Here is a 24,357-nt window from a genome sequence, read left to right on the forward strand (position 1 = left end):
ACTTTGTCATTTTGTCCTGCTAGATCTTTTAGACACTGTTTAGCAGTAGACAAATGATGCTTTTAGCTAGCTAGCTGAGAGATTGAGTTGAGTTTCTTTCCATGATGTCTTTCTCTAGCCCCATTCAGACATCCACTAACTTTCATTAATCTGATGTCACTTCAAGCACTCTGCTCGCTTCTCCATCAAAGTTGCGAGACAATTTTTACAAATTCACACCTTGCAGCATTGCCGTATTTCTTTCAACCCACACAAGTCTGACGTGCATGCAGCCTCATTAACGGATGTAGCCTATTTCAAGTTTTGTAAAACTATTTGCGTATGATTTTTAAAAAAATATTAGCACAAATATTGGGAGAAAAGCATCACAAAGTTTGGGGCTAAAGTCACTTTCACATCCGCCTATAAAGAAAAAACTTTACTGCGATGAAGACAGAATGTATTTATCAACTATTTGCCAAGAGATTCCTGCACAAGCGGCACAAAAACACAACAAGCTAGCGCCCTTAGAGCCACATAACAAAATCCTTGATGTGTTTTTTTCCTATTTGCTCCATCGAGCTAGGAGGTTAAAAACACAAAATAAAACTTTCTGAATCAGTGGAGCAACAAAGGCGGCTCTGCTGTCCAAAGACATCTCTACAGAGGGCCGTGAAGACAGAATGAAGCCGTGAGCAGCGGAGCGTTTAACGGCCTGATGCCACCGAGGCTTCAGAGACGACCGGCCGGCCGACAGACGGACCAACAAGGTCAGCTGTCATGTGGAGTCTTGAATGTTCATGAAGCAGGACGATAAATGTTGGCTCACACAGTTCGAGCCACTTTAGCTCACAACAGCGACTATATAAAGCTCCTCTCATGTGACCGTGATGCGTTCGGGTGCCGCTGCAGGGCGTGTGACACAGCAAAGTGATCCTTTAACCTCCAAAACCAGACCTGACTCATCCCCGTTTAAACTCTCCACACCCCGAGTCTGCTTCTCGTTACCTCACCCTGCCAAACGCAGGAAGCCTCGTTTATTTTTTATTTGACAGACGGGTTTATTTCTCACCCAGAGACAGACCGCAGACCGATTGCACTTTCCAAACAAAAGGACACGGCCCGGATTGTGAGTTACAACACTTTGGGGGAGGACAGCTGTGCTCATTCAGCTTCACTGTTGCTTAATGCTGCTCTCCTGGTTTCACTGGGTGGGGCGGATTTAAAGTTTGTCACAGCAGAAGACAATTCTTCTGCACTGTTCTGTGTGCCAAACTCAATCTCAAAGCGAGAAAATCATCAACAAATCTAATACATTCTCTCTCCTTACAAACCACAAACTCATTACGTTTTTTTCGCTGTATTTGCAAACTCGCCAAACATCTTAGCTTCTCATTACGGAGAAAACAAAACGACCCCAGCCTCCATCTCTGACCACTATCACACCCATTAACATGCCAGGATGTGTGCAGATTATTACCAGCTCTCTGTTTGGAAAGACAAGAGGACGTAAACAGCCGTGGAGGGTTTAAGTCTGCTCAGTATAGTTACAATCTCGGGCTTAAATCAGGTCAGGGATCATCCTGTGTGCGCGTGACTGAATGGATTAATGTCTTGATTTATTTATGTACAGCTGTGAAACTCAATAATTTGGCTGAAATGATTATTTAACATTAGCTGTAGACGTGAAATTAAGTGTAATATCAGCTAAAATGCCATTTTCTGTTCATTTTGTTTCTCTTTTAGATTTAAATTAGTAGTTTTAGTGCCACATTTTTGCTGCAAATCCAACAAATTTGCCTCCTGCAGGTTATTTTTTGTCATTTGGAGTCAGTGTTTTGATGTTAAAATCCATAATTTTATTGTAAATAGATGCTTATCAAAATAAAGCAGGCTTATATTACAAGTTAAATGCCTCAAATAATTAAAAAAAAATTAAACCCACAGAATAAAGTGGAAACAGTGATTAAAATATGCTTTTTCCTGTTGGTTTACTTCAGTTTTTTCATGTACTTTTGCAGGGACGGCAGACAAAGGTAATTGCAGCAGAATTAGCTAGCAGCTAATTAGCATCAGTTGTCTCTGTGCGGGTACGGAATAAAAGAGCGATAAATACACTTCACAGAACAATGCAAAACATAAAAGTGCATCGTTTCGGATAATGCATAACATCTGTATAAACAATACAGAAAAGTGAATGATCAGTGGTGACAGTTTAGGACATAATTCTAGCAATGAAGCAAAATGATCACCAACAGCTGAAATACCAGCAACCAGCAGATTATGTAACACCTGAGACAGGTCCAGGTATCTCCTGACAGATAATTCTGCAGCGTGCAAAGCTAAAAATCCTGATAATTAAACTAAGAACAGTGATACTACATGCTAATTTGAATTTCCTGTATTCATGCACAGTATATCTCAGCAAATAAGATCCTGCAGAACACAAATCCCAAAGCATTTATGGAATTTGTTCAACAGAGAGCAGCAGCACCAGTATATTTTTAATATTCCTTAAAAAATACAGCTGGCTCTGCAAAAAAAAAAGGAAAAAAAATAAAAATTTGCTGGATTTTTTTTGGACAAAATCAGCCAGATTCTAAAATACTGCCAGCATTGAAACAACGAATATTAAAACACCAGTGCAATTTAAGGGAAAAACTACACCTGAGATGTCATAAAAAGCATGAATTAGTCGCATTGTGTTCGTGTAGCGCCTTTAGAAGTGCTTTCATTAGCACAGCAGTTAATAGACAACTGAGGTGAAGCAGAGATGTAAGACATTAACACATGTACCGTCCTCTGTCATCAACTAGAAAAGGCTGGTACCATCACAAAGTATGGAGTCTGATGGCTCTGAAGAAAGTGATATACAAGCTTCAGTTCACTGCAAAAAAAAAGGTAAAGTGCTAAAAAAAAACCTGAAATATAACTTCTTTTTAAATGCTATTCATTGCTGCAAGTTCCTCCCATCTGCCCTTTCAAAATAAGGGCATGCCGACTGTCATCTCCAGGCAGCAGCAGACCAGTAGTCGCTGTTTTCTGGTAAAATGTGTGTTTTTGTCAGTGCAGTCTGGTGGCTCTGAAGAAAGAGATACAAAAGATTCAATTCAAGGACAAAAACAAGCTGTTAGAAGGTAAAGTGATGAAAATATTCTAAATCTAACTTTATTTTAACTGCTATTCACAGCTGCAGGTTCCTCCTGTCTGCCCTTTCAAAATAAGGGCGTATCGACTGTAGATAAGAGCTTTGTGAAACGGTGCTTCAAAGAAACAGAAATATTCTTTTAAGTCGCCGTAACCCATCAGAGAATTTACACAATGAGTGCGTTACAAACAACATTTCACATTTCTGTAAACAAACTCAAGCTATCGAGGTTTTAATGGAAGTTTGAGCTGATTGTGACACTTTTTAGGAGGCGAGAACGAACACGTCGGGACGTCAATAAGATGCCGGGATGAGCATCAGCAACTAGGAACAAACACATACAGACTACATGTGATCACTTCCACGAGTTGCGAGTTTGTTTTTAGCACGAATGAACTCCATAAACAACCTGCTGGTGGTGAAGCAACCTCGTAGAGATGATTTCATCATATATGCGTGTCATTTATCGAAACAAACAGGCTGTAAAATCCACACTTTATCATCTACATAAAGAAATGCGTCTTATTTTATCAGTAGATGACTTCTAGCGGGTCTAATTTCACTCCAAAATCTGATTTATTTGACATTCTGGTGTCGATGGGGATGCTGGAGAAGTTTCACAATCGCTCTGTAAACAACATTTAAAGCAGCGTGAAGCAACAAGTCGTGGTGTAAAGCTGCAGCGGCTAAAGACGGACGCGACGGTGAGGGTGTGACCAGATAACAGCATTTGTTTTTACTACCTGTCATTCCTTAAAATCAAAACACGGAAACCACGCCGAGAGATTAAAGTAATAAAAATGTTTTCTGGTAATAAAAGGAGATGCTAGCTCGATTAGCAGCATTAGCTCAGACATCAACAATGTGAATAATGAGCGAGGAAATGTTTAAAATGTCACATATTTGGTGCTAAGTTAATTAACTACATATTATGAACATCTATGAATCATTAGTGTCATTTTTTGCGCAAAAAAGGAAAAAAAAATCAAAGTCTCTTTATAACATTTTGTATACAAAAGTCAAAAAATAGTATAAAAATAGTGTTATATTACCTCAGATGCAACGATAACTGCTCTGCATGTTCATTTTTTTCTGATCAACAGCAGAAAAACCTAAAATATTTAGTTTATGATCATTTAAGACAATAAAAGAGCATCAAATCTTCTCTGAGAGACATATCGTATAGGAATTTTTATTCATTGACTGATCTAATTCTGCTGCAAACAGTCTTTTATAAGAGAATATTTAAATGAGACATGCACAATTCTGTGATTTTAATGAAATATGACAATTTTAAGCTTTAATTTAGTTACATTTCCTGACAAATGTCTCTGTGTTTTTCCCGTTTCTGGTTCTCAGAAACTGCATATTTTGGTGTTTTTCATCACTTAAGACAAAAAAAAAAAAAGCATCGAATCATCCGAGTGACCTAATTTTTTGATTTTCTGTTCATTGTACGATCTAATTCTGGTACAAACAAATTACTTTTTTCAGAATATATGAATAAGACAAGCAAAATAAAGTGATTTTAATGAATCATCACCATTTTAAGCTTAAATTTAGCTACATTTACTGACAAATCTCTCTGTTTTTACAGTTTCTGGCTCTTATAATCTGTATAATTTGGGCAATTTTCGACATTTAAGACCAAAAAAAAGCCTCAAATCATTTCTGAATAATGTCATGTTTTGACTTTTTGTTCATCAACTAATCAGTTTCTGGGACAAACCAACTAATTCTTGGAGATGCTTGAATGAGACACACAGAATAAAGTTGATTTTTGTTGATTTTTTGTCATTTAAGACCCAAAAAAGCATTAAATCATCACTTTTTTTGATCAATTGATCAAATTCTGCTAAACACAGTCTATTTTTGGAGAATATTTGAATGAGGCACGCAGAATAAAGTGATTTTGATGAAATATGACAATATAAAGATTTGATTTATTTAAATTTCCTGACAATTCTCTCTGTTTTAACATTTTCTGGCTCTTAGAAAGCATTTAACTTTTGTCAATTAAGATAAAAAAAGCATCAAATCATCCCTGAGTGACATAATTATTTGATTTTCTTTTCATCAGCTAATCAAATTCTGGTACAAACAAAGATTTTCTTCAGAATGCTTGAATGAGGCAAGCAGAATAAAGTGATTTTAATGAAATATGACAACTTTAAGCTTAGATTTAATTAAGTTTCCTGACAAATATCTCTGTATTTTTTGTCATTTAAAGCTAAAAATCATCCCTGAGTGACATATCTTTGATTTTCTGTACAGTTTCTTGTCAAATTCACTGGTTCCATTCCCTCAAATGTGGATATTTCCCGGTTTTCTTAGACTATATGCCAGTAAATTTAACATTTTGAGGGATTCGATGTGTAGTTTGGACAAAAAAACGAGGATTATCTCCATCTTAATATCTACTGAAAGCAGCAGACCTGGAGTTAAACAGCCTTTCTGAGACTTTGAGTGTTTTCCTGAGTGAGACGAGTTCATGAGTGGACCAGTGGGAAGCTGTTAGGCGGATCATCTAACCTTTAAACTGTCCCACTGAGGAAAACAAATAAGACCGGCTTCTATTAAACTCATAGTTTAGGTTGTGATCGGATCATTTCCTGCATCTCATCACAGCAGGTAAAGCTCAGGTGGTTTTACAAACATTAGATATTCAGATTTATGCTCTTTTTGTGCGTTTGTACGTCACTTTCTCTGGTTTGTATCTTGTTCTGGTATTTTTGTGCATCCGTTTGTGTTAATTTTGCATCTTTTCCACTAATTTGCATCTCTTTCTAGTCTTTTGCATGTTTGAAATCTGTTTTAAGCAGATTTTCCTGATCTATTTGTATTAATTTTGCATCTTTTTACTGGTTTACGATTGTTTGTAGGTCGTTTTCATTGATTTGTGTCTTGTTCTGGTCATTTTGTGCATCTATTTATATTAATGTAGCATCTCTTTCTTTTTGCTCTTTTCATGTGTTTTCCAGTCGTTTTTATGTTTGTTTGTTAGCATTTTGCCTTTTTTTTTTCAGTGATCAGCATCTGTCTAGTCCTTTTGCATGTTTTAAATCAGTTTTAGGCAGATTTTCCTCATTTATTTGCACTAATTTTGCATATTTATCACTGGTTTCTGTCTCCTTTTGGTCTGTATGTGTTTTTCCTGTCGTTTTTGTGTATTTGTCTTAATTTAACCTTCTTTTCACCATTGATTTGCATCTCTCTCTGGTAATTTTGCATGTTTTAAATCTGTTTTAAGAGGATTTTCCTAATTTGTTTGCATCCATTTGTGTTAATGTGTTTTTGTAGTAGTTTTTGTATTCATTCATGTTCATTTTACCATTTTTCTTCGTGATTTTACACTTTTTCTGGTCCTTTTATGTGTTTTAAATCGATTTCAAGCACATTTAACCTCCTGGTTTCCTCCTTTGTCACATTTCTAAGCTTTATTTCGTGTTTTTTAGTAAGAATTAATTAATCTAACTCTAACTTTAGCTGTGTTTTCCTGCTCTGACGGTAACCAGCCTGCAGCAGGTGAGTCTCTTTTTTCCTGCCGTTCTGAGGACCTGAACCTCTCACCGACGACCAGCCTCCGGTTCCTAATTCCGCCGGTTTCCGTGACGGTGCTGCGGACTGCGGGATTAACCGACCACCGGCGGCTAACTAATTAGCTTATGTAGCCGCTGTAGCTGCTAACTGACAGCTAGCTAACCGGCTAGCTAACCGGACCGACGACAACCCGTCGGACGGGTTCCAGGGCGAGGTCCCCGCCGGTAAACCGTCTCCTCAACCACTGGAACAGGTGCGCGTTACCTTGTCGCTGATGTTGTCGGTGCTGTCCGGGTCTCCGCCGCCGCCGCCTCGCTTCCTCAGCTCCGTCATGTCGCGCTCGTTCCGCCGCCGGGACGTTAAGCCGAGTCCGATGGAGAAGGGGACCGAAAATATCCTGGGAGCGGTTCCGGTAAAGTCCTGGAGCTTCAGCCCGGTGTGGACATCCAAGCTCGGGTCCGGGAGAAGAAGGTCAGCCTCCCTGAAAGTCAGCCGGTGCTACTCCGCGGCTCCGCAGACGGTAAGGACTCCGCTGCGTGTGTTTGTTTATGACCGCAGTCCTGCTGCTGCTATCAGGCTGTCGGAAGGCTGCACAGACCACTTCCGGTGGGGGGTTTCAAAATAAAAACACTAAATCTATTTATATGGCACCCTTCAGAACAGCATTCAGAAGGCGCTTTGACAGTCAAAACATGCAGACATAATCAAGCACCACGAGGAGACAAGGCAGAACAGTCAATTAAAATAAATAGTAACAATGATAATAAGTTGAATAAATAATTAGCTAGAATAAATAAATCAAAGTCACACTAGTATGTTACTAATTTGTGTTTTTTGTATTTTCTTCCTTTCTTTTCATTTTATTTTTAATCTTATATTATTTGCTCTACAGTTGTGTATATATTTATCCCTATTTCTTTATTATGTCATTGTTGCACAGCCTGCTCTACGTGCCTTTTTAATTGCACCCTGTGGACAAATGAAGTTTTCTAAATCTAAATCTGAATCAAAGGAACTATGCAGTTTAAAAACTGAAGACTTAGATTGAGGATTAAAAGTTAGAAATTAAGAAAAAAAATAGAGAATTGAAGAATTAGAGATGAAATCACATAAAAGAATCAGGCAGCTAAAATTTAAATAAAGTTTAGATAAATTACAGAAACTATTTCCAACATTTTTAACCCCTTAACATTTACTGGACTCATCTGGTTTACAAAGAGTCTAAAAATAAGTCCAATCAATCATTCCATGTCTTTTAATTTAACAATTTAACCAACTGACTGTCTGAGAAAGTGCCAAAAAAACAAACAAATAAAATATAAATAAAAGTACTAAAGCTGGCAAGTCAGTTTGTTATCTTTAACGTGAAATAAACATTACAATTATTATTGATATGAACTAAAATTATAGCTATTTACAGGCTTTATGGCTTGTTTGTTTTAAATTTGTATCTGTTTTTGTTATGATTATCAAACTGAATTTTCTTGTAAAATGACAATAAAAGTACTTTAGCAAGTTTTTTGCAGATTTTTTGCATCTTTTTACTGGTTTCCATCTCCTTCTGGTCTTTTTATGAGTGTTTGAATCTTTTTTCTAGCCCATTTGTGTGTTTATTTTGCTCACTTAAATTCATTTTCATTAGTTTACATCTCTCTCTGGGTTAGTGTCTTAAATTTTTGTTTTTACAATTATTTTGTTTATTTGTGTTCATTTTGCTCTTTTTTCATTGATTTGCATGTCTGTCTCATCCGTTTGTATGTTTTAAATCAGTTTTAAGCAGATTTTCCTGATCTAGTAGCAGTAATTTTTCATCTTTTCACTGGTTTCCGTCTCCTTCTGGTTTAGACGTCACTTTCTTTGGTCTAGGTGTTTTTGCATCTCTTTAAAATAAAGGTGATTTATTTATGATTTGAGACTGCAGACTATATTATTTAAATTTATTATGATTATTTTACGTATTTTTTTGCATGTTAAATATTAAAGTGCATCAATTTAATGAACTTGAATTGTGTTTAATTGTTAAATCTATTGGTTTATTTAAGAGTCAGGTTTATTTTGGAGGACCAGCCTCCGGGCTTCCGTTCTGAGTGCGTGTTTCTCGGTGTAACTTTACTGTCAGACTCCAGCAGTCTCTCTCTCCGCCTCCAGTCTTTTCTTACTGGGTTGACCAGTTCTGCTGCTGCAGTGGGACCAATGGAGCCACAACTTAGATGTTGACATGATTTAATTCTTCTCAACATTTTACCGCCACCAGAAGCTCCACAAACATCAAACACTGAGACGTCCAGACAGAACATCGACAGACTGATCTGATTTATGCTTCAGCATCTGTTTGTGTTCAATCCATTGGTTTCACTGGTTTCTATTCTGCTATTTGTTTGTTTTTGGTCTGCTTTGGCAGCCGTTTGTGTTGTTTTCATTGGTTTGCATCATTCTTTGATCCTTTTATGCCCGTTTGTGTTCATTTTGTATCTTTTTTATTTGTTTACATCAAATTCTGGTGATTTAAGGGGTTTTTACAGCTGTGTTTCTTTACATCTACTTGTGTTCATTCAGCATCTTTCTGGTCTTATTGTGTATTTTTGCAGTTAATTGTCTTGATTGTCGTCTTTTTCATTGGTTTGCATCTCTTTGTGTTCATTGTACGTCGTTTTTGATGTTTTTTCTGCTCAGTTTCTCTGTTTTTGTGGTCATTTAGCATCTTTTTCTTTGGTTTGCTGGCCCTTTTGTGTTAATTTTGTGTATCTTTCTGGTGGTTTAAGAGTTTTTACAGTAGTTCTTATGTCCGTTTTATTCACTTGGCATCTTTTTCATTTGCTTGCATCACATTCTTGTTCTTTGTTTTTTACAGCTACTTGTGTTCACTTAGTGTGTGTGTGTGTGTGTGTGTGTGTGTGTGTGTGTGTGTGTGTGTGTGTGTGTGTGTGTGTGTGTGTGTGTGTGTGTGTGTGTTTTTACGGCTGTCTTTTTTTTATTTGTTAATTTTACATGTTTTTGTTGGTTTTTCTGCTCCATTTGTTGTCATTTCTAAAACTATTTGTACAAATTTTGCCTCTTTCATTGGTTTGCACCTCTTTCCTTTGTGTTTTTTTTTTAAAGTTTATTCATGTTGAATTTGCGTTTCTTTTTAATTGGTTTATTATGTTTTTGTGTGTTTTTGCAGTTTCGGCTTGTGTTTTACACGTGTTTGTGACTCTGAGTTTATAATGTTTTATATCATTATTAAAAAGATATTTACACAAACATGGAGGAAATGCATCAGTCAAAACTTTTAAGAAACAATAAAAATCAGCAAATCTAGAGATACAGAATGTGTTTGAATAATTCTCATCTGAAAAGTAAGTTAAGCTCCTGAGTTGAAGTATAAATGAAGGGGAAAAAATCCAGACTTTTGGTGGTAAACAGCAATTATTTATTGAAATGAAATTAAAAAGAATAAGTACCAGATCTATTGCATTATTGTAACATTTTGTTTCTGTAACGGGGGAAAGTTACTCTACTGGTTTTTTTTCTCTTGGAGGATGTAGTGAAACACAAATATACAAGGAAACATTCAGCTATCACAGATTGCACACCAGATACTGTAGTAATGCAGTCTAATACAAGACCACCAAAAGAATCCAGGAGTTTCTCATGTTTTTTCTTCTTCTTCTTCGTCTCTCAGTCAAGTTTTTTTCCCGATAAAGAGTAGAAAAGTCCAGCCGGAGCTGTGGACGTGATCTGCGGCTCTGTACGCGACAAACCCTCGTCAGACGATGCCTCTGAAGAAACAAACAAAAAAAAAAACCAAACATATCCAGCAAAAAAACCAAAAACAAATCTAATGCCGAGAACATGTACAATGCACTGACACAGAAAGTCAGCTGTGTTAATAGACATGCAACAAGTAACAAAACTTGCTGAAATCGCAATAATAATCATTAAAAAAATCTAAAACCAGTTATAATTGCATAAATACTTTGTACAGTTCGTTTCTCCGCCGCCTTCCCGCCGAAACTGCATTCGATAAAAACCTGCGATTCCTCTCGACTTCTTTATTTTTTATTTATTTTGTACACGTGACGGTGCAAAAAACAACAAAACAAAGGAGCTGCTGATTGATAGAAGCCTCTTTTTTTTCAGCTGGATGGCCCGATTGCACGCTGGAGTTACAGTACGGAGACGACAACGTGAGCGCATACCGTCTTATTTTACAACGTGGGAAGAGGAACGTTCTCTGTGGAACACGGACGCCGAGATAAAGACGATTTCTCCGGGGAAATGAGGAAAGAAAAGCAGCACTTGAATGCACATTTTTCACCCACAGAGTCGGTAAATAAAGTTAATTAATGACAACTTCACATACAACACTTTCTACACGAGTTAAAAATGCACCTGTGGCGACAAATTATTCACTTTTAAAGTCCCTTAAATCAACAGAAAAACAGACGAGGCGTCGGATTTTAGATTTATAGCGTCATTATTTTGCATTCATGTTTCTTTCTTTTCAATCTGAGCTGCAGTTTGGGTTCTACGATGCCACATTTATACTAAATAACTCAACATAAACACAGTTTGTAGTGATTTAAATGAATTCAACAGGAATTATTTTAAATTAAAACTGCAAACTGGATGAAAAATCTGAGTTTTTCTTAATTCGGAACAGAAATCTCTGCATTTTTCTGTTATTTCTGATCGTTTTAAGCTAAAATTGTCTGTAATGCTTCAATAAATGAAGCCTCAATCAACAAAACTAGTTGCTTCTGCCCAAAAAAATCCTTTATGAAGGAAAAACCTTGAATATTAGACTTGTTTTTAAGCACAATTCATTTAAAAACCTTGATAATGGACTCTCTACATCTCTTCTTGCATTATTTGACCAGTAGAAGTTACTGATGTGACCTTTGTTTTGTATTTTGATTTATTTTTGCACAACTTAAACCTCATAGATTTGTGTTTGTCGGTAGAAAACTTGCTGCTAAATTCATCTTTACTCAACAACATATCAGAAGAAATGAGCTAAAAGCCTCCTCAAAGCTTCAATATGGATTTTATATCAGAATTATGAAAAAAAGTACATATTTGATTTTAAAACGGATATTATTACATGACAGCCAAGACAACAGGATGTAGTTTATTTTTGTGTATATTTTACACATTTATTTTGAGACTATCTTCTGTAAATTGACATTATTTCAGGATTCTCTGACGATTTAGTTCAATTTGATAGGACGAATTAGGAGAGAAAATTCTGCATTTTTAACCCTCTGAACCCCCCCAAAAAACCTGCCGGCAGGTCTGAGAGAAAGATTTTCTTTTCAAAACTGACAAAACATCACAACTTATCAAAGAAAAAACAAGGAAAAACAGAATGAAATGTGACGTAGCGCTCGGTTTGGAAATTTTTACCAAATCTACGCTAAACTCATTTTATGTCTCTAAAAAAAAAAAAAAAAAAAAAAAAGCCAAAAAAGAACAACAAGCAGTAACCAGATTCTGTAAAAAAATAAAAATTCTGCACAATTCATCGCAACCGAGGAGCTTCATCTGACTCAGCTGTGACCAAAACTCTTCTCACAAAAAATTCAGGAACTATTCGGATGAACTGCAGGCAGTGTTTCCACAGGAAAGACAAAAGACAAGCATAGAACAAATTCAAAATAAAAGCCACATTTTTTCCCAGTATTCATAATTCCAGTTTTTTTATCATCTTTGTGAAATCTCCTTCTAGTCCTGGTTTGTTTCCACAGAGGTGCAGGACTTTAAATTGCAGTGAAAAACGAACCAACAGTGAGTAAAAATGTGACAAAAACGTGAAACTACTCGAAGTTCAGAGGGTTAAGACAGAAAATAAACGAGCCTCGTATGTTTTACGCTTTGCTTTACCAACATGAAGCTGATTTAACGCTCTCAGAGTAAAATGTCGCCACAATATACAGAATTTCTCCTCAGCTAATGGGCTAACCAGCTAGCGTTACAAACAAAACCATAAAGTGGATTTAATGCTACGAATGTGATCTAAAAATAAAAAAAACGGTCGACTGCAGCTCCGTGTTTGACTTCAGTGACAAAACGTGGAGATATTTTAAAATCAGAGCTTTGAATTTCATCAAGTGGACATTTTAAAGGTGCTTTCCGTGATAATGCCGCCGTGTGGAAAGTCCAGCAAACGTGAGCGAGATAAACTAAAAATTCCCTTTTCTTTGTGCATCCAAGCAGCCGCTGCACAGAAACAACAACAGACGAGTTTTTCTTAACCGGATTACTTCTTACGCAGACGACTCGGTCCTCTCTGAGCAAACGGAGCGATATGGTTGGAAAATAAAATCTGAAATGTCCAGTTTTCAGAAAGCAGCAGCAACAATAAACATAAAATCTCCAGATAAGGATTCAAATACAAGACAGAACAGGTGATAGAGTTAAAAAAAAAAAAAAGAATTTGGCAAAAAAAACCTAAAAGAGGACGACGGTGAATCTCTGTGGTGCCGATGGCTTCACACAAAACAACTCACATTTCTGTAAACGACAAAATCAGAAAGAAAAGGAAGTAAATTTGCATAACTAGAGCCACTAACGAACCCACAGACGTTTAGTATTGACATTCATTTCCCTCCCTTCCTTCCTGTTCTTCCTCCGACACACAATCGATTTTTTAAAGCCAGGAGTGGTTAGTTCACATCGCTATGTTACAGGCAAGTTGTTGTTTTGTATTTTTTATCCTCAGTGACCTTTAATTTTTGTTCTGTGTTGGTTCCTCTCGGAGTTAAAAAGGCCATGGTCGCTATTTACACTATTAACAAGTTTATTCTCTGCAGATCTTGCGGTGGAATTCTGGATCTCGAAGCCGGTGGTGATTTTGTAGCTCCTCCAGGTGGTTCAAGTGTTTTCTCTTCTCCATCTTGTTCCTGCTTCGGTGAGTTTCAGCAACGATAGAGGAGAAAGTTCTGGTGTTGGAGTCGTGTTTGGAGGTGCTGAGGGAACAAACGAAGCAGACGGAGGAAATGGAAAAGCTCCTCGGGAGGTTTTTATTCTTCTTCTTGGGTCGTCTAGTTTCTGCTGCCGTCCTCGACGCTTCGCTCGTGTTGCAGGTTGTAGTAACAGTTCTGACAAACACGGACCGGTGACGAGATCTTCAGACGTTTGATCTCCGACTGGAAGCGACTGCACCTGCAGGACGAGGAGGAGCTTTTAAATAATCAGATTAGCACCAGAAAAAGACAAAGAAAAATACTGAAGCTTAACCGAGTCATAAAATGGATCTGATGCTGAAAAATAAACCACAATGACAAAACAAAAGCATCATAAAAAATCACAAATATATGAACACGCACAGCTAACAATGTCAGCAGAATCACTCCTAGCTGATCTGTGCCGTTATTTGCACTAAATAAACCACATGAATGTCTAAAAATGTGCCTGTAACAAGTTTACGGAGCTTTAAAATGTCTTATTCTGTCCAACTAACAGGTAAAAAAATGACAATTATTTTTAAAAGAACCCCATTTGTGATGCCTGACCAAATAAGAAATGTCAGAACAGACTTGATTATTGACTGACGTTGGTTTTTGTTCGTTTACTGAGAAGACAAAAAACATTCCTACTTGAGAACATTATGGGCGTTTCACTAGCAAAGGGCACCATGAGAAAGATTTCTGTGACACCAAATAACCTCCAACCAGAGCTCACGTATTTAAAACTAGTCAGGATGTACTGAAAATGCATTCCTGTAGCCCTGTGGCTGATGTAGCAGAGCTGCTTCTGAAGCTACTCTTGGAAACACAACCTCAGCATATGGTGTAATGTCCACTCTAAAATATTCAGAGTTGTTTAAAGGCAAAATAACAAAGGACCCGAGATAGAGCCCTGAGGAACACCAGAGTTAAAAGGTGCCGAGGTTGTAGTCAAGGTACTGGTATTTATGTAGCACATCTTAAACTATTGAGCCAAAGTGCTTTCCAATAAAGAAATAAGATCCTACAGTGTTATCTATAATGTAAATTTACCTGAGTACCTAAATACTTGAAAATGCATGACACCATTTGCGATTATTGCAATAAGTTAAGAGGGCGAGAGAAATTCTAAAAATGCAACTTGACAAGATGAAATCCATCATTTGTAAAATGCACACTGCATCTATTACTACAGTTTTGAAGAGCCATACAACTGGCAGGTGTTCCAGTATTAATATAAATACAGGAAATTATCTATTTGGTGTTTTCTAGAAGATGAAATGAAAACAAAATCTCTTATGAAAGCATTTGGAGATCTGAGTCCGTTCTAAATACAGTGACAGGTGTTTCTAAGGTCATAATGACCTTTAGACAGGCAGACTCTTCAGGAGATTAGATATTGTCTATTCTGACGTTTTTATTGGTCTGTAATCTAAATCTGACCTTCTCCCAACCACAATATAAACCCAAAGATCAGAGAGAACCCTCAGAACTGATGCTTGCTGCTCTGCTGCTGTCACTAAACCTCATTCACAACTTAAATCCTCCGAGTCTCCATTATGTCTCTGTAATCGTGTGTGCTGAGGTCGACATTATCACATTAAAGTTCAATCACTGAGATCTGCCCTCTGCTGCATCATTGTTCAACCTAAAAGCATCCCAGAGTGCAGAAAGTGAAAGTGCGTCACGCTGCTGCTGCTGTAATGGTCTTACTTCTGGCAGAAGAGCTGCCCACAGTTCCTGCAGTGGTGGCGTCGCTCGGTCAGGGAGAAGCGAACGGTGCAGCCGGAGCAGCTGTCCACCACCTCGTCCTTCACCCAGTGATCGGCCGCCGACCGGCCGGGCTGATCGCTGACCGACCAGCTGAACACCCGACCACGACCGTCACCCACCAGGATCTTACTGTGGTCCCTGATCACAGCAATGAAACACAGAAGAAAGGGTTGGTGTGGAGAATAAAGAGACAGAACCACATCCCTCGTCTCTAAAACAGTCACTTTGGCTGCATTTATGTGTGTTTGGAGCAACACTGCAGCAATCTAATCCATTTATTTAGTTTGAGGCAACTATGATTAGAAGAGTCAACAAAGGCTGTCTGACTTGGAGACGGCAGCTGAGGATACGATTATACTAAAGAACTCTGAATAACTGAAACTGAAGCTGCTGGAATAAGATATAATGTGCTACAGTCACCTCAGATTTGGTGCTTTTTATTTGGTTTTTTAGATTTAAAAAGGCCTGAAGGTTCCTCAGCAGAACTGGATTGAAAAGTAGAGTTTCTCTGACCCTTCATGAGGGGAATTTCGCTCGGAGAAATCTTCTTTTCTGTTATTCTGACCGTTTTTTAAAGCAAAAAATTCTATAACGCCTGAATAAATGGAATCCCAATGAACAAAACGGCATTTTCCTACTTTTAAAGCTCAATTAGCTTCACAAAAGCCCATTTGATACTGGATTAATGTTATTTTACAGAGTTTGAGCGACTCTGCAACTATCTAATTCCATTTATTTAGAATAAACTCTGCATAGAAGTGTCAAATGAAGATTCCTGTTTATAAAAGCAAAGACTGTCTAATGAGTAGAGAACCTGAAGCTGCTGGAATAATGTAAAAGTTCACTTCACATTTGGTGGTTTTTAATATATTTTTTAATGTTCCTGAGCAAAACTGGATTGGAAACCAGCTCTGAATGACACTGAGTCAGTGTTGCCTTATCTCAGAGAAATCTTTTTTTTTCAGTTATTTCTGACCATTTTTTAAAGCAAAAATGATCCATAACACCTGAATAAATGAAATCCCAATTAACAAAGCTGTCCAAAAACCTTTGTGGCTGCTACAAATTCCTCTATAAAGGAAGAACTCTGAATATTTTCCTACCCATTTAAAATTAGACTGTTCTTTGTGTTGACAGAGCACGGAGCAACTCTGCTACGGTCTAATTCCATTTGCTTCGATGCAGCTATGAATAGACGCGTCAAACGAAGATTCTATTTACTAAAACGAAGGCTGTCTTACTTGGAGATGGCGAGGGAGGTGATCTCAGCCGGGTGAGCGTTGTCCTTGCGATCGAACGCCGTGTGCATGGTGAGTTTGCTCCGGAAGACCAGCTGGCGCTCCCATCTGTAGCCTGAGAACGCACAGAAACACACAGTTAGCATCCTAGCAAAGCCACAAACACACCGTCAGTAGATCAGCGTGTCAATCGAGTTCGCTTTAACGGCCTAAAAGATGCAAAAAAACCAGGTCAGAGGATTGTGAAAGCACACACCTGCCCTGAGCTGGTTGTACGTGCGGGCCTCCATGGTGCTCGGGTGGAGAGGCTGAGGCACCGAGGCCTGACCCGGGTGAACCGGGTGGGGGTGAGGGCCTTTAGTTTGGCCTTCGGAGTAGTTTACGAACACGAATCCGTCCTTCTCGTCGATGCTGAGGGTGTCCGACCAGCGGTGGGAGTCGTCGGAGCCGCTGTCCATCGACCAGGAAGCTCCGGTTCGAGCTGACGGACCTTAAAGGATACGAGTTAGAACGTGACTGAGGTTAATGTTGGATGAAGAAAATATACAGAAAGAATCAAAATAAAGGACAGAACCAGGAGTAGGCTGAAGAAGAAAGCAACAGCTATGAACTTTGTGTTTTCTTTGACATGAATAAAGACGTTTGCACCATATAATGACGCAGAAAAGACACAAATGAGTTAAAATAAATCACCAGGATACAGGAAGCTGAGCATTTTATGCTCCAAATCTCCTGGGAACTTCAAATATATAAAAATAGTTTAGTGCATGTAGTCACTTCTTGAGCTCACCATTAAAAACACACATTAACTACTTAATACTATTATTTATGAGACAGCATGCTTTTATTTTCTGAGTCCAAGACACATTTTTCCACTTTTTCCACTCATGTTTTTATTTTCAGGACCTATTTTTCTGTTCATGTTGATCTTATATTGATTCTGATTCTTAAATTTCTGACACTTTGAATGGGAGCAACTGTAAACGACATTAAAAGTTCAAGGCGGAAGGCTGCGATGGGCACATTTCTTTGATCATTTTGAAGCACAAAACATCGACTATCTCCACCATTAACTGCATACGTTGAGCGTCTATCTGTTATGTGGTACCTCTGGGTCTGTGGACGGTGCTGCCCGGCTGGCTGCCTCCACCTGTCGACGGGTTTCGAGGCGCTCTGGGCTCCTGACAGGGTTCATCTCCGTCGGACTCGCTGCTGTCGTCGTCACCGTTGTGACTCTCGCCACCCTCTGGAAGACAAAGATTATATTTATGATGACGTGTTTTCAGCAGAAACGTCGATCAAGACAATATTTTAAACTGATAATATGAATTAAACCCACTTTTAGTAGTGCTGGGGGCAAAAATGGCTGGTTTATGCGCTACTAAGTTACAGGAATAACGGACTAATTGATCGCAGCTTGTTTTAATCGGAGGTCATAAAGTCTCACAGAGAACTTTGTCATGGTGCTCCTTTATTGGCTAAACCCCATAATGCTCTCTGCTCGCCCACACGGGTCTCTTCTGGCTGCTACAGCATCAGTATAATTGTACAAGGCTCCATCTGGTGGTGCAAACAGGTACTACAACTACTGGACTGTACCTCAAGTGTGCATTATCTGGAAAAATGGTATCAGAAGATAGTAAATATTAAACGATTCAGATTAGATCTGGGGTCAAAAATTAAAAAAAAGAGTCAAGGTGAGAATTTTTTGGTTTATGCTTCCTTGTGATACTTACAAATTGAATTATGACCAATTAAGTGTCACATCATGTCTTCTTTTGTAGCATCTACAAAGCGTTTTCCTAAACTGGATAATATTTAGGTAACATTTATAAACTCTCTCTCGATCCAACGTCTCTAAACCTCCAGTTATTTCCTGTTGAACTCACCGATCTTCTCGTCACAGCAGTCGGGCACATCTGGCTCTACCGGCTCTGGAGCAGGGGTTTCTGGGACTTGCAGGAACTCCATCCTCCAAAACTACAAGAGAAATTTTAAATGAAAGTAGAATCAAACACAATTTATTAAGTAAAGCATACTGTAACTGTAAAGAGCACAAGAGAAAGAAAATGATTTAAAGTTCTGCTCCTCCACAACAAATGTTCCACTGCGATAAAAACCTGGACACATGCAGCGGTAAAAGTTCACAAAGGAATCATAATAACTGTGGCTGTAGTCTCCATCTTTTCTGGTTAAGCGGATATTTAAGCACTCCAAGTCCATTTTGTTTGCATGTTTTTGAATACATGAAAATTTCAGCTCATTGTTAGAAAATGATGCGGAAACTAGTGTGGAATTTGCTATTAGGCTTCTATGTGCTGCAGATTCTAGCCTTTTATGTAGATTTATTTTAGCTGATTTAGGCTAACAAGGCTAGCAGGTAGCACACTGTGGCTGATTTACTTTTCTACAGCCTGTTTTTCCCCCAACAACCAAAAAAAAACACCTTGTTGTCTAATACAGCTGTTGCAAAAAGAGAATACTCCATTTTAAAAAAAGGAAAAGCTGCATAGCACCATTTAAAACGCCACTGATTCTAGAGACAAGCGGCAGTATCGTGCTATCGATAACGATATCTGACATTCTGCGGGATGAAAAATGTGCTCGGTTACCCTGACGACGCCGTCCGAGTGCCCGGTGACGATGACGTTCTGCGTGTCCCACTCGTTCATCTCCGACACGCAGCAGCACAGGATCTGCTGGCTGCGTCCGGTGAAGGTGTTGGCGCTGGCGATGGGGCTGCCGTTGATGCTCCACACGTGGATGTAGGTTCCCGCGCAGGAAACCACGTCCCCCTGCGCAGAAACAAACGCTTATCTTCAGGAAAAACTGCAGAGAATCTGTTCTTCAGCTAATATTTATGGTCCGGTAGTCGTTTCTGGAGCAATTTAAGCCAAAACCCACCGTCAGCTCGTTAATGCACAGCGCAGAAACCGGCGCTCGGTGTCCACGGAGCTGTGTGACGAACAAGAGCTTGTTGAGGTCCCAGATGATGCAGGTTCGATCCCGCGAGCCGCTGACCACGATGTGGTACGCCGACGACGCCGTCAGACACGTGACTGCGTCCGTGTGGCCCAGTAACGCCTGAGAGAGAAGAAATGCATGGAAATAATGGAAGTGGAACAGCTCAGCTCGGAGGATTCTTCCTCTTTTAAGAGCTAATGTCATCATCAGCCTTCAGGGGAATCTGAGAAAGTTCAGTGTGGAGGCAGTAAAAACAGAAAACCCCAGAGATCTACAGAGCAGAATATTTACTGAATTAATCAACATTTGACCCAGAAAATAAACTCATTTTCACAGCTGAGTAACTTATATAAGCACAGATTCTCTAGTTTTTATTTCTCTTAGAAGGAAACTCAGACATAAGTCGGGTTTTTGACTATTTTTTACTTCTATAAAACATCATTTACCATAACAGATGTGTTGCCTTTGCAGAACCAGTTCCAAAGAACTGAAATAACATTTCTCCTTTAATCAAATGTTACCTCTCTGTTGCCACTTTTAAGAAAAATCTCAACAAATCAACATTCTCAAAGGCTTTCGGTGGCTCTCAGTGGTGTTAATAATTTACAATTACTGTGTTTTAGTAATTGATGGCCAACTGTTGATCTGTTTATATTTGGATTTAGTGATTTATACTATAGTTGGACTTTACAGGTTTTTTTTTTCTGTTTTCAGTCTCTAAAGAAGTGACTTCATCAGCCTTCAGGGGAATCTGAGAAAAGTTTACTGTGGAGGCGGTGAAAACAGAAAACCCCAGAGATCTACAAAGCATAATATTTGCTGAATTAATCAACATTTGACCCGTAAAACAAACTCAGACGTCTATTTTCTTTGGTTTGCTACGGCAAACAGGACTTTTTATTTCTCTTTCAAGGAAACTGACAGATACAAAATTCAGGTTATTGACAAATTTTCACTGTTGTCATCGATAATGTCCCATATTTTTTTCTACAACTTAAACAGAACAAACAGAACTGAAGCATAAAGCAGACTAATTTTCTAAAAAGCACCATCTTTATGAGAATTTTAAGCTTGAGGATTGAATTTTCGCGTCTCAAAATGCAGCAGGGGGAGTGATAGTTGACTAACTTTTTATGCAAACACGCTTTTATAAATTATTCTAACATCTTAAAGCTGCTCCAGGTGCTTTCCCCCGCGTCTCCTCGTGTTTACCTGTTTGAGCGTGATTGACTTGGCCTTCTCCTTGGAGCTTCCCGTCTCCCAGACACAGATGGAGGTGCTGGTGCCGCCGGTGATCACCAGCTTGGGGTTTGGACAAATGGCACAGAGGATCTGACCCCACTCCGACAGACACTCGTACACCACCAACGCCTGAAAGGAAAGGTGAGGAGATGAGCATGAATAATGGTCCATTTTGACACGTCCATTTCTCTTTATTTTCACTTGAATCAGTTCCTATGCAACTTAAAACTGAAGGTTTCTGAAAGTCTTGAGAAGACTGACACCATTTAGGAGTACAAAAAAGAAACTAGAACTGTTTTTGTGCCACTTTCTGCACAAGAAATCATTGAAATCAAATCGCCAGTGGCAGCTAATAGGAATACTTTGCTCGCTAATCTGCTGAAGTTGAAATTACGCGATGAACTCGAGTTGCAGCAACTGTTTTTTGCATGACATCAGACGTAGTAAACTTACTGCAATAGTTGCTAAGTAGAGCGCATTTTTATTTAATCACCAGCAGGGGGAAACATTGCATTTAATAATTGTAGTTTCAAGGTTAAAAACAAGCAGAAAACCTCCAGTAGTCCATGTTTCAGGTAAACAGTAGAGCTGCAAAACCATAAATCCACCAATAACTCAATAAATGTGGATAAATAAGTCAGCAAAAAATACTTCTGTGTGCATTTTTCTGTCAAAATTAAGAGCTTTAAAGCGACAACACTGAAAATAAGGTGATGCTACACTGCGTTACGGTAAAAAATGGAGGTCAGCTGTGCAGAAAAAGCTGCACTCTGGGGATTAGAGGAGCAGTTTCTTATCATATCTGGTGCTGCTTTTACTGACCTTGTCGGACTCGTAGTTGGCCAGACGGCAGCTGAGGTCGGCGTATCCCCAGGCGAAGGTCTTGCTCCACGTGGGAGGAACCAGAACTTTGTTTTGCTCCACGGCGAGGATGCCCTTATCGGTGCAAACTATCTGCCCCACGGGCTCTTTCAGCTCTGGACGGGGGTAATACAGAGAAATATGTGAGTCACGCAGGTTTTAAGACAGAGACGGCATTCAGAAGTGGTATTAATATGTAGCTGGAGTTGGTAAGGCTCACATTATGACGTGATCTTTTTAATCTGCACAGTGTGACCACATTCTGAAGGACAATAAGCCCCTACAGAGAGTTAAAAGGTTACTGAACTCCACTTCCTCCTGCTAAACTCAAGCAAAGCTGACAAAAGCTGCAAGCCTTAGCAGCTAGATTAGGGCAGTAATGTGTTAAAAACTGAATTTTTTTGACAAGTTTAGCAACATTCACTTTATAAAATGCATTCTATTACCCAGTAATTATTGGATATCCTCATCCTGGTGGGTAAAGAAAGGTAAGTCTTTGCAGAAGCAGCTCTAAAGCTTCTTTTTTCATTCAAATCCTCCCTCTATATTGACATTTTTAGGTAAAATCTCAAGATATCCACATTTTCAGTGACTTTTAGTTGCTTTTAGTGGTGTAAATATTGTAAGTATTTCATATTTACTGGATTTTAGTAACTGATGGCCAACTTTTGATCCAGTCTGTCTTGTTTTTTAGCGTTTTATATTTATTGATTTTACAAGTTTTCATCTGTTTTCTTTCTTGCTTTTTTCACATATTTGTTGCGGTCTGTCTTGCAACATGAACAACAGTTTCATAAACTCAGGGTGTTTTAAACCGATCTTGCTCCATAAATACGCATTATTTCTTTTATCCAGATAGTATATTCAGACACAGGTTGCACATTAAACCAGGTGTAAACGAGCTTCTTCAAGCTTTCAGAAGACTCAGGAATTTTCCACCAAGACAGAAAAGAAGAGCGAGTCTTTGTGTCGCTGTTCTGACACGTCATCCCACATGTATAAAAACAGGATGTCGCACAAACTCACAGAAGAACTGGAGCTAAAGTGGGACTTTTCTGGCATAGATTTAGCTGAGAAGTAAGCATTTGTGTCTGCGTTTACCTTTAACAGGAGCTAGAGAAGGTCTGAGATTGTCCAGGTGATGGAAGAAGATCTTGTCGCTGCTGGAGCTCGGAGGAACGCCGGCGACGTCTCCGTTAGCTTTACTGCGAACCCGTTTAGGAGGATGAGGCTTCTTAAACAGCTGAAAGAAACAAAACGTACACAATCAGCGATTTAACAGCGACAATAGCATCGACCGACGGTCAAACGGTGGCGAGATTCTTCCAGCGAAAAACCACAGTTTGGCTGTTCTGTTGATTTTCTGCTCCATGAGGATAATAAGAAAAAAAACTGCCAGATGGATGAAAGAAAGAAAAGCATTCTTGGGCTGATTTGGTCTGAGATAGTTTTGGCATCTCTGTCACATTATTTTGGCTATTTATTTCATGCAGAAAGTGGAGAAAGGCAGAGAAAATGGGGGGGAAATTATATGCAGCAAATCCTCAACAACTGGGAATCCAACCACATTAAACATCACATGCATTCCAATAAAACATGTTCATAGCTGGTAATGTGGCAAAAATTTAACTTTTGGTTAAAAGAGACAGTTATTTCTTCAGTTCTTTTTAAATAAAAGTATGATTAGTGGCAGAAATCAAGCTAGAAATTCTGTTTTTGTGATATTTCCATTAAGAACTATGGAAATAGGAGCAGTGATGGACAATAATGTCTGTGGAAAGCTAAATTAACATTTAATTGCAAATTTTGACTACTTGGGATTAACAATTCACCGTTACTAGTCCAAAGTTTTACTCCAGATATCTGTAACATCGGAACACTAACAGGTATCTATAATTCAACTTTGACTCTTCAAACTAATGTAAATGTGAGGGTTCATATTTAAGAATCTGTTAGTTAGAAGAAGTAATGTAAAGTAATGGCAGTTTTTGGTGGATAAAAATCAGTAAAAACTGCAGTGAAAGAAGAAGCAGAGTTTGTAGTGATTGAGAGCTTCATTCATAAGAGATTTATGGTCCAAATGCACCAGATTTTAGACCGTAGGCTGCTCTGACAAGGCGATAAAACGGCTTGTCAAATGCGATTACAGCTGCGGTGACAAAATATCTTCGAAACGCAAGACTTGCCATCTATAAAACATCTGTAATGCAACTTTGCAGAGTCAAAACTCCAATTAAAGATATCTCTAATTGCATTTTGACTCTCATTCTGACTAGTTCAAATTTAATTCAAAGCATCTAAAATGAACAATGTAGATATCTTGAATTGAGGGCCATTAAAGGCAACTTAAACTAGAGTTATGGCTGACACATTGGGGCTCCCATTGGGGCTCCCAGACAGCTCAACTGGTTGAGCGGGTGATCCATGAAGAGGGGCTATAGTCCCCGATACAGCAGCCTGGGTTTGATTCCAGCTCACGCCCTATGCTGCAGGTCCTCACCCGTTCTTTCCTGTCAGCCTCTCAACAACACTGTCTAATGAAGAAGACAAAAGGCCAAAAAAATAACTTAAAAAAGGCTCCCATAGGTGGAACTTCTAGCAGCATTAATAGAATCAGCATCAACGGTAGCAGAGGTAGGTATAGTCGTAGTTCAAGCAGTATCCAGACTTTAGCCAGTATCTA

At 38.7% G+C, this 24,357-nt stretch overlaps 2 protein-coding genes across 6 annotated transcripts in view; both read right to left on the reverse strand.

Moving 5' to 3' along the window:
• The window catches only part of cds1 (CDP-diacylglycerol synthase (phosphatidate cytidylyltransferase) 1), a 45,236-nt gene extending 37,975 nt beyond the window's left edge, over positions 1 to 7,261 (reverse strand). Inside the window, exon 1 of the mRNA XM_022217360.2 lies at positions 6,932 to 7,261. Coding sequence (XP_022073052.1) covers positions 6,932 to 7,000 — 69 coding nt within the window. The 5' untranslated portion in view covers positions 7,001 to 7,261. The remainder of the gene's footprint in view (positions 1 to 6,931) is intronic.
• A 2,795-nt stretch (positions 7,262 to 10,056) lies between these two features.
• wdfy3 (WD repeat and FYVE domain containing 3) overlaps positions 10,057 to 24,357 on the reverse strand; it is a 145,360-nt gene continuing 131,059 nt past the window's right edge. For all 5 annotated transcript variants that reach the window (XM_051950393.1, XM_051950391.1, XM_051950394.1 and 2 more), the window contains 11 exons: positions 22,776 to 22,917; positions 21,636 to 21,790; positions 20,784 to 20,942; positions 19,512 to 19,691; positions 19,220 to 19,402; positions 18,497 to 18,587; positions 17,716 to 17,853; positions 16,864 to 17,097; positions 16,611 to 16,722; positions 15,310 to 15,507; positions 10,057 to 13,813 (listed from right to left, as the gene is read on the reverse strand). In XM_051950393.1, the coding sequence (XP_051806353.1) occupies positions 13,693 to 13,813; positions 15,310 to 15,507; positions 16,611 to 16,722; positions 16,864 to 17,097; positions 17,716 to 17,853; positions 18,497 to 18,587; positions 19,220 to 19,402; positions 19,512 to 19,691; positions 20,784 to 20,942; positions 21,636 to 21,790; positions 22,776 to 22,917 (1,713 nt within the window). In that variant the 3' untranslated portion in view covers positions 10,057 to 13,692. The remainder of the gene's footprint in view (positions 13,814 to 15,309; positions 15,508 to 16,610; positions 16,723 to 16,863; positions 17,098 to 17,715; positions 17,854 to 18,496; positions 18,588 to 19,219; positions 19,403 to 19,511; positions 19,692 to 20,783; positions 20,943 to 21,635; positions 21,791 to 22,775; positions 22,918 to 24,357) is intronic.

This window comes from Acanthochromis polyacanthus, chromosome 7 (assembly GCF_021347895.1).
Source record: "Acanthochromis polyacanthus isolate Apoly-LR-REF ecotype Palm Island chromosome 7, KAUST_Apoly_ChrSc, whole genome shotgun sequence".
Lineage (NCBI taxonomy): Eukaryota > Metazoa > Chordata > Actinopteri > Pomacentridae > Acanthochromis > Acanthochromis polyacanthus.